The sequence below is a fragment of the Xenia sp. Carnegie-2017 genome, unplaced genomic scaffold, assembly GCF_021976095.1.
Source record: "Xenia sp. Carnegie-2017 unplaced genomic scaffold, XeniaSp_v1 HiC_scaffold_2, whole genome shotgun sequence".
NCBI classification, from domain to species: Eukaryota; Metazoa; Cnidaria; class Anthozoa; order Malacalcyonacea; family Xeniidae; genus Xenia; species Xenia sp. Carnegie-2017.
In genome coordinates this window covers 5,311,306-5,322,962 of record NW_025813482.1, presented here as the reverse complement: position 1 = coordinate 5,322,962, position 11,657 = coordinate 5,311,306, and the positions used below count along the sequence as shown (strand labels likewise).

The following is an 11,657-nucleotide window of genomic DNA, read 5'->3' as shown; positions in this document are numbered from 1 at the left end:
TGCAAGCACTGATAGTTAACAAATATCACCTTGTTTTTTTTATGCCATTCACAGGAAACGAAAACGGAGATACAAAAACGAAATGTCAGACAATTAAAATAATTTTGTAAATATATAACAATCTGGAAGATTCTTAAATAAATTAACATAAGTGAATAACAAACCCAGATTCAAAACATTTGAAGAATCATAAAATAACAGGATCATGCATGATGCATTCAATACCGTCTCTGCTTATGGAAAAAATTGTCTGATAACTTATCATCACTCGACGTTGGATTTTATGTTCAGTGTAACAAGAAAGGAGAAAGACAGTTGATAAAGTCGCATGACTATAGCTACGGAGCACAACAAACTATATTGTTTCATTTTGTTTTTTAATTTTAAATGTATCGCAACTAATGCATGCAGTTGTTCGGTATTGAATTTTAAGTAAAATAACTCAGTCTCAATGGTAATTTCTACAAAATCAGCAAGTTCTGATATTATCTAAGAGCATGAACATCAATAAAATTTCTTATTAATGTCTTATTGATTCACGTGATGATCAATTGGTGGTTTATATGGTACGTCACGGAGCAATGTTTGTGGTCAAATACAAAAGAATGCTTTTCATGATTTGCTTAAGTAATTTTGTATATATGTACGAGCATTACACGCTTTTGACATGCATCATTTTATACAGACAACATATTACAAGAACAATTATGCTGTTTCATGAAAAAATTGCGAAATTACAGGTGTTTTTAAATTCTTTTCAATGTTTCACAGAAAGTGTCGCTATTCATAATAAAAACATTAAACACATAATAAACAAGATACGTGTCCTATCAAGCATCTCATATGCTTCTCATAAGTTTCTCATTAAAGTATATTTGCTTTAAATTAATATTATTGCACCATTTCAAGCTATATCATGGCACAAGTAACACTATTGGTGTGTCTTCTTTTGATCAAACATTTTATACAAATTCAAGGTATGTATTTTTATGTTTTATTTAGAACTGAACAAAAAAAGTATGGCTAGTCTGCATAAAGAAAAAGCTTTTTCTGAGCAAAACACGTACATTTACTATTTTCCCAAAAGCAATTATGAATATTTAATATATTAATCACATGTGTTATAGTAATATACGATGTTAAGTTGACACAAATTTGAACGTATGACTCTTAATTTCCCCATCTCTTTAAATTTCAAGAAATCATTTTCAAAACAAGAGATTGAACAATGTGTTGAAATTCGATAATAATTACTCCGACAATCATTTACTGATAAAAATTCAGATAAAGTCTAATTCACATGCATGGATAAAGGTTTCAATCTAAACTTGAAGAGCTTGTAAAATCTATAGCTCTGAGATCAAGATTAGCACTTAGATATATCAAAAACATGTTGTGGAAAGGTTTTTCTTAATTTAAGCGTGCATGAGCGGGCCGACAACAACCCCAACGCTCCAATCAAGATCTTGTGGTCAAAAAGGACGTGGTTTAAGTGACAAGGCCAAGATCGTTGGAGGTCAGAATGCCTTTCCAGGCGAATGGCCATGGCAGGTCACTCTTATGGATGAAAAGGGAATATTCTGCGGAGGTTCTTTGGTATCAAATCAATATGTTATTACAGCAGCTCATTGTTTGAAAACTTCTAACTGGAGTCGAATAAAGGTTGTATAGTTGAAATTATTTATATAGGCGTCTTTCAGCTTTGTTTGATTTGCAGATTGCAATTTTTTAATTTGTAAAATTATAAAACTTTTTATGTAAAAGGTAAGACTAGGAGAACACGAAATATGCCATTATGAGGGAAATGAACAAGACATGGATATAAAGAAAAATGGAATCACCATTCATCCTCAGTACAACAAAAAGACAATTGACTACGATATTGCAATTATTGAACTAAAGGAATCAGTCAATTTTACAAAAAGAATAAAACCCGTCTGCATTAACACAGGACTTGATTTTACTGGTAAGAGCAAATTGCAATTTAACAAAGTTGAATAAATTCTTTTACAACTGGACGTAATGCAATGCCATTTATATACTAATATGTTGACAGGTACTGATATGAATACTTTCACCATAACTTTATAATTAATATATTAGATAAGATAATGAGCTGATCAATAAACCTAAGTAATTATTACTGTATAAGTTGTTGAAGCATTCTATTAAGTTACCTATAGAGACCTCGATCACGATAGCAACTAAGCAAGAGAATTCACTTATCACAAACTATTGTCTTGGAAACAGGACAACGCTGTTACATTACTGGTTGGGGAACACTTCAAAGTAGAGGATTGTTTCCAAAGGTCTTGCAAGAAGCTCAAGTTCCCATTGTGACAGCAGAAGAATGCAAAATAATTTACAAAAGCACGATAACAGATAGAATGCTCTGTGCAGGGTTTCCACGGGGAGGTGTAGACACATGTCAAGGAGACAGTGGAGGTATAAAAAGAAATAATATTTTAAATCTATTTGCAGTTAATGAAACTTGAGAAAATAAAAAAATGAACTCATTCTTAGCTGTCCAAATAAAAAGCCCATTATACTTTGCCTGTGACGTTTTCAAACGTAATATGAATATGACGTGTATTGCCATTAAACAAATATATCGTTGTCTTTATAGGTCCACTGGTCTGTAAACACCGTGACGGTGCATGGTATCTAACTGGTATCACAAGCTGGGGACGAGGTTGCGCAGTATCTTACGGTGTCTACACCCATGTCGCTAATCTTTATCCCTGGCTTGCCAAAATTACTGGACTTTAGTCTTTAGACTCTCTCAATTTGGGTAACTTTGAGTCATATATTGAGACATATATTGAGTATTATATTTCAGTCATATATACTTTGAGATAAATATATAGTTGTAGTTATTTGTAAGTTAAAGTAATATGTGGAATAAACTACGAAAATTATTGTGACATTGTTATATTTCTAATATTGTTGTCGTTTTTAGCGCGTGAGTGCATAGTTGTGTTCACAGAATAGGAAATGAACAGAAGGCCAACTAAGTGTCGGAGCCTTTGAAGTCAGTGTCTTCGCGCATGTCTCACTGCGCATGCTAGAAATTCGATGGCCGCCATTACTCTGTCAAGTACTGGATAAGGAATTTGTATATAATTGTATTGTGCGAGACAATAATTTACACATTGTGAAGGTTTACTTTTATATTATTTTTCCTGTTATCCCCAACGAATTGTCATATTCTGCCAGACAAGAAGACTATAGGGTTCTCTATAGGGAATGCCGTACTCTTTCATCTTTGAAAAAAAAATGAATTAAGTGAAGATTATATACTATAATTAGAGTAATTTTTTTCAACTTTTCATAAATTTACTTTTTATTTACTTTTGGTTTATTGATTTGCGTTGCTTGAAGTGCAAATGTATGATTATTTAATGCTGCTTTTCTGAGATTGGGGCGGCTAAGTAAATAATCAAAACTTTGCTGCTAATTTTACTATGGAAAACTCAAAATTTATTCAAAATAGATTATTACAATCAAAAGTTGGCTGATAATTTCCTTTTTAAAACAAAACAAAACGAAACGAAAAGATACGAAATGAAACGAAAGAAAACGAAACAAAACAAATTAAAACAAAGCAAAACAAAACAGAACAATACAAAACAATGCGAAGCAAGTTTTTGCTCATATATTTAGCTATAGGATTCCGGATAATGGTCAATTACCGTAAGATTCCGCTTGCTGCCACAGGCAATTAGATTGCTGGAAAAGCTGGAATTCCATCACGGCTGATCGGAAGAAAATTAATGTTCTTCTTTATTCTTTTCCCCTAGCCAAAATTACAGGAAAACCTTTTCTAGAAACAAAATTCGGTAATGTTGGAGAAATGTTTCCTACACAGATTGAGCTCCAGTGACGTGTTTTTTAGTTCTTATTAATTTAGAGATACCAGAAGTACATGAATACGCGAATCAAGTACATATGAAGCCGTGCAGAAAGCGTTGTGGGATTTTAAACGATCCAACGTTTCAATCCGTTAACTACACAACTAAATTTAAAATGACGATGCCGCGGATTGCCTTTTTTCTGAAACTCTCACTAGAAATAGGTTTGCCGGAACAATAAAAGACAATTGATAAATTCATTTGTTTACTTCTAAAATTTATATGGAGTGTTATGAGATAATTCGTTTAGTAATGAAAAGTTGGAAGTAGTCGTTCAATTTATTCTTCATTTGTCGTATAAAGTTACTTCACAAAATTTTCGACAAAATCTAACAAAAGCGATTTCATTAGTAATAATATGCTTAACTTTCCACGTCCTTGCGTTGCGTCAGGTAACCTAAAAGGCTCATATCTCTGCTTCTAAAGTTAGGGGGTTCGAGCCTCCCTTGCCACCGTGCTCCTCGCGCTTATGGCACGAGAACTCAGTTCCCCATGTCGACAACAATAAAATGCCAAAAAAATACAACTACATGACATATAACAATTTCTGTGCAGGGTTTGAAAATGTATGAGCTGACGCATATCAAGGAAACAGCGACGGCATAAAAAGAAATAAGAACAGAAATCTCTTTACAGTTAATGAAACTTTCCAAAACTAAAAAGTGACATTATTGTAAGCCAGTTTGTGATGAGCATTTGATAAAAAAACAGATTACATTATCTGTAATATTCTTGAACTGAATATGACATGGAACACCAGCAAAATAAAATACATCATTGTCTTTATAGGTCTGCAGTCTGTAAGCATATCGTGATTATAGTATTTTACAGGTATCAAAAGCTCAGGACAAGGTTGCAGAAAAATTTATGGTGTTTACCCTGATGTCGCTACACTATATTCTTGGTTATAATCTACATGCATAAGTTTGAATATTGGTAATGAATTGTTTTCAAGTGATCACGTATCAAACACTGCTCATAGTCTACGAATAATTGAGATTTTTTTCTACCCACGTTTTTTACTCACGACACAAGACAGAACTATTAACTCTCTGTGAAAAACGAGTTAATTTCATGAAATTCACAGATGCCTTCTAACATTCAACTACTTTTCCACTTTTCCTTTTTGAATAATTCGTACAGCTATTTCACAGTACTGCAGAGATTTTCTAAACTCTGCTCAACTTTTCTGTCTAAAGGAATCAAAATAGTTATTATAGTATTAAAAATAAAGAAAAACGACGAGTCTGATTTATAATTTACTCACCAATTTAATTGATCGAACAAGTTCTAATGACTCTAATTTACAGTTCCTAAAGGTCACGTAAAGATCATTTCTTCCTTATACGGTGTTAATCTTTGCAGAAAAGGTAACTATTTTATAGTTTAGTAACTGAAGTATTAAAACTTGCTTCGTCCGATCATACACAAAGTACAGAAGCTCCAGTAAAAGGTTTAAGTTACCACTAAAGTTTACCAGCCAAAGAAATTTGTTTAGAAGTGAGAAAAAGAATAGTTGATGCTAACAAAGCTGGAGACGGATATAGAAAGTTATCCAAGCGTTTCCAGGTGTTCAAAACAGAAGAAAAGGGTATCATTCCGAAATTAAAAGAGACTCATTTCCTTTACAAAACAAGACAGGAGGAGGAAGAAAGTAAAATATTTCAAGTACTTTGGAAAGAAAGTTAGGTAGACATGTGCTGAACGACCCTTGACCAAAGACATTAATGACCTGGTCAATTTTTAAAGTTTGCATTGTGCATGCGCTGAAAGCATTTAAAGACCAAAGAAAATAAGGTAAAATTTCTCGTTGTCTTTTGTTTTCAATGCACGCGGATTAGGTAAGTCGAGTATCCTAAGTGAATGTCGGAGAGGCATCTTATTTTATTGATATTTTACATGCTTTCAGCTCTTACAAAATTTAGCCTTCGAGGGGTGGGGGATGACTGATTAAATTTCTAAAGACTTGAAATTGTACGAGATTCAACAATTACAAATGTGGAGAGTAAAATCCAGAAAAAAACAACATCAATTAATTTTTTGATCAACGTTTATAACATTTTAGTGTCGTAACAACGCTTTTTTAAAGCAGTATGGAGAGTTTCGAGGCAAGTTACAAAATACCTCAAAAAATATTATGAGCACATCGCAGTGTAGTTTCTTAATATTTTGTACAATGACGGAAACACATGCAATCGTAAGTCTTTCTTAAAGAGAAAACTCACAAACCATGTTACTTATACGTAAAACTCGAAAGCAAACTACAAGTGTACAAATTACTGTGGAGTACAATATAAATCAAAATTTCCTTTATGAACCAAATATTGTGAGATTGCCATACACAATTAGTGTCTTAACAACATTTAATATATAGATATTGATTCGCTCGTAACCTCACACGATTTGTTTGTTTTGTGAAAACAAATCAGTATACCACTCAAGTGACTCAACTGTCCGACCCAGAAGTGTCTATTCTCAGTTTGTAATTATCAATTTCATGTTTTGTCTATAGTTGATAAATACATACGTCAGCTTGTGTATCCTTTATGTTGTTGAATAATGTAAATATTACAGGCTACTTCATCTTAAGTGAAGCATCCAGCCGTAAAAAACCCGGCGATAAAGCAAATCTTGTTAGTCCCAAGCTCAGGATTGGTCACTGGTGTTTAACATTCTCCTACAATATGTTTGGTAGCGATGCTGGAGAACTAAATGTTTGTCTGGGCATGGGAAGTTATATGAGGCAAAAGATTTTTACAAAATCTGTCAGTCAAGGAAACAAATGGAAAAAAGCAAAAATTGACATCAATGTTGAAAATAATTCTTCTGTAAGTATCAATAATATAAATAAGACTCGAGCAAGCGAGCTTCAGTTTCAATTTAAGTAATGCTAAAACCAAACAAATTTTAAACAGTTAGCTATAAAATGAAGTGCTTTCTGTAAGGGGGGCATGTAGGAAAGTCAATATAATAAACAACAACCTTTGAGCATTGTTGTCTATTGGAATGGTCAGATTGACTTGAATGCCCTTGTTTAACACATCTTACAAATAACTGTTCATCTAAAAACGTGTCACTTTTTCTCAAAAAATCTGCCTGTAAGAAATAGCTTTTTAGAATTAAATCTAAGACATAATTTGGCGCTTGCATGTGTCGTTTGAACAACAGGATGACGCCACTGATGTTGGAATAAAGTCTTTTGTCTCATAAGAGAAAATTTGAAAAAATCTCAAGCACTCTTAAGTGCTTTGAAACTCATGCGCTCACTGTAATGTACGATAGAATAAATTGATAATGAGATTTTCAAGGCAAAGTTCACGATGGCTTCCAAAAAGAAAAAAAAATGCTCATCAAAGAAAAATTTGGTTTGCTTCAACATATATATACGCGTAAGACCATTGCAATGAAAGAGAGTTTCCAGAAAACTTTAAGAAAAGCAAACATTAAATAGCTTATTTAAAGTATCTGGTCATAAATTGTATTACTGACAATTATTTTTTACATATTTGTAAATGTAGATAGTCCAGGTTGGTATAGTCCTGAGAAGAACTGTTTTTGTTTTTGTTGACTGACGTTTCGAAATTATTTTTTATTCACACCAAGCGGGTAATATTCGGTACCACGCGAGGAAATGGTTGGCAAGGACATATCACGCGAGGAAATAGTTGGCAAGGACATACCACGCGAGGAAATGGTTGGCAAGGACATATTGCTTTAGACGAGATCTCTCTAAGCTATCAAAAATGTCTGGCTATCCCAAAACTCCAGCCGAGATCATGTGGTCAAAAAGGACGTGGTCTTAGTGACATAACCAAGATCGTCGGAGGTCAGAATGCCTATTCAGGCGAATGGCCATGGCAGGTCGCTCTTATGGATGAAAAGGGCATATTCTGCGGTGGTTCTTTGGTATCAAATCAATATGTAATTACAGCAGCTCATTGTGTCAAACATGTATACTGGAGTGGACTTAAGGTAATTTCAATATCGCAAAAATATTTACAAAGTGTTTCATGTGACAATACAACGGTATAAACCTCTTTGCTCAGCTCTAAATATCTAAATTTTTGAAAGTATTGTGTTTTTTTTGAAGGACTGAATAATTTTACCAACGAATTGGGATTCTTGATTTTATAGGTAATACTAGGGAAATACAACATGTACAGTTATGAGGGAGATGAACAAGTCGTGGATGTAATGAGAAATGATATTACCATTCATCCTCAGTATGACAGACAAGCATTCGATTATGATATTGCAGTTATTAAACTGAAAAAATCAGTCAGTTTCACAACAAGAATAAAGCCTGTCTGCATTAACACAGAAATTGATTTTACTGGTATGCTTTGATAATACAAAAAAGGACAACATTAAAGTTTTTGCTTTGACAATCACTTGATTCAATGTTGATCACGTGGCCTAAACGTTTCTCCTTTTGAGTGCCCAATAGCACAAATATGATCTCGCTTCACTGAAAGCAATTTGTGTTTCTTTTTGCCACGTTGTTCAACTTTGAACCTCTCAGCTAGCTTTTATATATAACTATTCCCACCTCTAAGTTTAACTCTCCTTGCTCATGAAAACGTACCAACTTTACCAATTACGTAGGTTAACTCACTTTATTATGTACTGTTGTTATACCAACAGGACAACGCTGTTACATTACTGGTTAGGGAACACTTGATCTTGGAGGACTGTTTCCAAAGATCTTGAAAGAAGCTCAAGTTACCATTGTGACAACAGAAGAATGCAAAATAATTTACAAAAGCAAGATAACAGATAGAATGTTCTGTGCAGGGTTTCCACGGGGAGGTGTTGAAACATGTCAAGGAGATAGGGGAGGTATAAAAAAATAGCATTTTAGGTCTGCTTGCACAGAAACCTTCAAAAAATAAAAAACTACATCATTTTTAATTACATTGTGATTGCCAATTAAGAAAAAAATTACGTTCCCTCTTTTTCACACGAATATGACATAAAACACTAGTAAAATATATATCGTTGTCTTTATAGGTCCGTTGGTCTGTGAACACCGTGACGGTTCATGGTATCTAACTGGCATTACAAGCTGGGGACGAGGTTGTGCAGAATCTTACGGTGTCTACTCTCATGTCGCTAATTTTTATTCCTGGCTCACCTAAATTACTTGACTTTATATTCACTTGACTTATATATTTGATTTTTAACGTAGATTATGAAATTATTATGTGCCCAACCTTTGTGACCTCCGATAATTGTTACTTAATGTTTCTAGCAGTAACTTTTGATGCTGCTTTAAATACTTTGAGCTTTGATTGAAAGCGAATAGAGCTAATATATACGGCTCATCATACATGGAATAAAAATGAATTGTTGATCGACTTTCTTTGGAAGATATCAAGAAATGTGTAAAACATGTTTAACCTTGCGTCACATGCATGCATTTACTATATTTCTTGTTTTTTTCATTTGGTATTTTTCACCCTGTTTTTTTGGACAAACATGTTGTCTCTCATCATTTGTAACTTTTAGTCTAGCTATGAATTTTTAATGTGCCACGTAGCACTATAAATGCTATCATTAAGGACAATGTCATAATTTATAATTACAAATATAAATTTTCGAATGAAAACGGCTTTTTAGAAAGAGTTTGTTAAAACTGAATAATTTTGTACGCAAAACTCCAAAGCCCATTGCAATTGTTATGAAAATATTATGGTGTATGTCATTGAAAAAGCAGTAGATTTCTAAAGGAATGAATAATCTTGTCTCAAAATTTAAATACTGAAGTTCAGTTTTGTAGAATTTTTTCTCATATAAACCAAAGTAGCGTGCTTGCTATTAGTAGCAGTCACTATAAGCTATTCATGCCGCTGTCTTTGAGATACAATAAAATATAAAAAAGAAAATGATGGCCATAGAAGTAGGCATATCTCTAAGCATTCAAAATACCTCATTGCATGGGGACTAATTCTCCGGCCTTACTAATTTTGAACTTATTTTACGAAAAGGAAAAAATCAACACTGTTGGAAAGGGATAATTACAAATGGGGCATAGGAGGGGTCAATCATTAGGTCTAGCAGGAAGTTCAAATTCCCATTTTGCATGACTGCACAGAAATTCAGGAAGTCATTTAAAAGTATTGCAGACAGAATAACTTGTGCTTAGTTTGTTGTTGATAATGAGCGTAAATTGAACTAGGATAAATTAAACTCGAATTGAAGAAATGACATTAGTTTGGTAACCTCAATTTAGCAGTCTAAAATAAAATTATGAAATATCAAGTGAGCAATTCTCAACTAACAGAATGAAATTTTTCCATACATAATTTTACATTTCACTACAAAGATATAGAATGGCTAACACATAGCTTTTCTATTTTTCTTTTTCAAATGATATTATTAAGAAGCAGCAACGAGTGATATGCTATTTTTCTTAAATTTTAACTAATCTAAATGTAATAGCATATTTCTCATCAGCAATTACGAATTATAACGCAAACAGTTTCCCGTGTACGTACTGATGACATAGCATGCAGCAATATGTTTACCAAAGCAATATTTTTATGTTAGACATGATTTCTTGCAGTTGATGTTTTGACGTATTGCTGCATGTACAACATTTTATTTCATTTCAATGGTAAAATCATGTAAACATAGTCTAGATTTCAAAAAAAGCTGAATAAAATCTATCCTGATTTTGCAAGCTGCAAAGTTTTTGAAAACAAAAGGCCAGGAATGAAACTAGAGTTGATCAATGAACCGAAAGCATTTACTTAGCATTTTTGAGCTGTGAAGTGTGACCAAGGTTATATTGCTGATAAGTCTGCCATATATGCCAAAATCTGTACAAACATGTGAATAAGCATGTTAGAGATCCTGCTGTTGGCAAACACCTACGTAAACATAAAATTAAAGATCACTTGATTGTCACAAAAAATGTTTGTTTGCTGTAAGTGTTGGAAAAATAGGATTGTCTAAATATGTGGTGATTCTGGTGAACGTAGCTCAGCTACTTTTGCATTACCTTAATGTTGATGATGCTATCAAGGAGACGTTAATTAACATTTCAAAGACTTTTTTAGTCTAAATCAAAATCGTCTAAGGCAATTGTTTAAGTTTGTCGTCTACATAACAAATAAAAGTTTTCGCATTGCGTGCAATGACCATGAATTGAAAATCAAAAATAGAATTGTCAAGTATTGTATTTGCTTTTAAACATGACAACCTTGCTGTTTCACTTTGTTTTGCTTTAACTGGAAAACAGCAGGATATTTATATCAAATAATTATAGCTAGTCTAATTGTTTTTGCTATTTTGTAATAATGGTTTTGTTGATGACTATACATGCATGACTATACAGTATGACTATACATGCTTTTTAAATTTGCCTACCGCATTGCGTGCGTAAATGGAACTTTTGGCTTGATTTTGTTGTGGCTTATGGCTTTCATTTTTAGGTGCACAAATTAACTTCTTCACTGATTAAGCTCTCACCCCAGTCCTTTTACTCTAATTACTTACTGACGTCACAATGATTGAAGAGTCCAAAAACTAAATATTTCGTGTAGTTTTTTTTATATTTCACAAACGGAAAGTAACAATTAAAGAATAAAGATTTGCACAAACCGTTTATTTACAAATTTATTCGTTTGAATATTTTTTGCCAGTTGTTAACTTTTATTGTTTATTGAATAATGACTTTTGTGTTCAAAGAAACGAAAAGAGAAGTTTTGCTGTTTATAGTAAATTCAAAAAAATAAAATAACT

At 33.0% G+C, this 11,657-nt stretch overlaps 2 protein-coding genes across 2 annotated transcripts; both read left to right on the top strand.

Moving 5' to 3' along the window:
• Positions 1-902: 902 nt before the first annotated feature.
• Positions 903-2,924, top strand: LOC124440045 (trypsin-like). The gene is made up of 5 exons (XM_046990372.1): positions 903-977; positions 1,421-1,662; positions 1,765-1,966; positions 2,251-2,445; positions 2,627-2,924. The coding sequence occupies exons 1-5, from the start codon at positions 917-919 to the stop codon at positions 2,767-2,769; spliced, it is 843 nt and encodes a 280-aa protein (XP_046846328.1). The 5' UTR covers positions 903-916; the 3' UTR covers positions 2,770-2,924.
• Positions 2,925-7,625: 4,701 nt separating this feature from the next.
• On the top strand, positions 7,626-8,258 carry LOC124440518 (cationic trypsin-like). Its single transcript, XM_046990911.1, has 2 exons — positions 7,626-7,883; positions 8,046-8,258. The coding sequence occupies exons 1-2, from the start codon at positions 7,782-7,784 to the stop codon at positions 8,256-8,258; spliced, it is 315 nt and encodes a 104-aa protein (XP_046846867.1). The 5' UTR covers positions 7,626-7,781.
• Positions 8,259-11,657: the final 3,399 nt, after the last annotated feature.

What these genes read in the sequence shown, in the direction of transcription:
- LOC124440045 (XM_046990372.1), top strand. Translation starts at nt 917, where the DNA reads ATGGCACAAGTAACACTATTGGTGTGTCTTCTTTTGATCAAACATTTT. An exon ending in CTAACTGGAGTCGAATAAAG is followed by an intron (nt 1,663 to 1,764) that starts GTTGTATAGTTG and finishes TTTATGTAAAAG; the next exon opens with GTAAGACTAGGAGAACACGA. An exon ending in ATGTCAAGGAGACAGTGGAG is followed by an intron (nt 2,446 to 2,626) that starts GTATAAAAAGAA and finishes TTGTCTTTATAG; the next exon opens with GTCCACTGGTCTGTAAACAC.
- LOC124440518 (XM_046990911.1), top strand. Translation starts at nt 7,782, where the DNA reads ATGGATGAAAAGGGCATATTCTGCGGTGGTTCTTTGGTATCAAATCAA. An exon ending in TATACTGGAGTGGACTTAAG is followed by an intron (nt 7,884 to 8,045) that starts GTAATTTCAATA and finishes TTGATTTTATAG; the next exon opens with GTAATACTAGGGAAATACAA.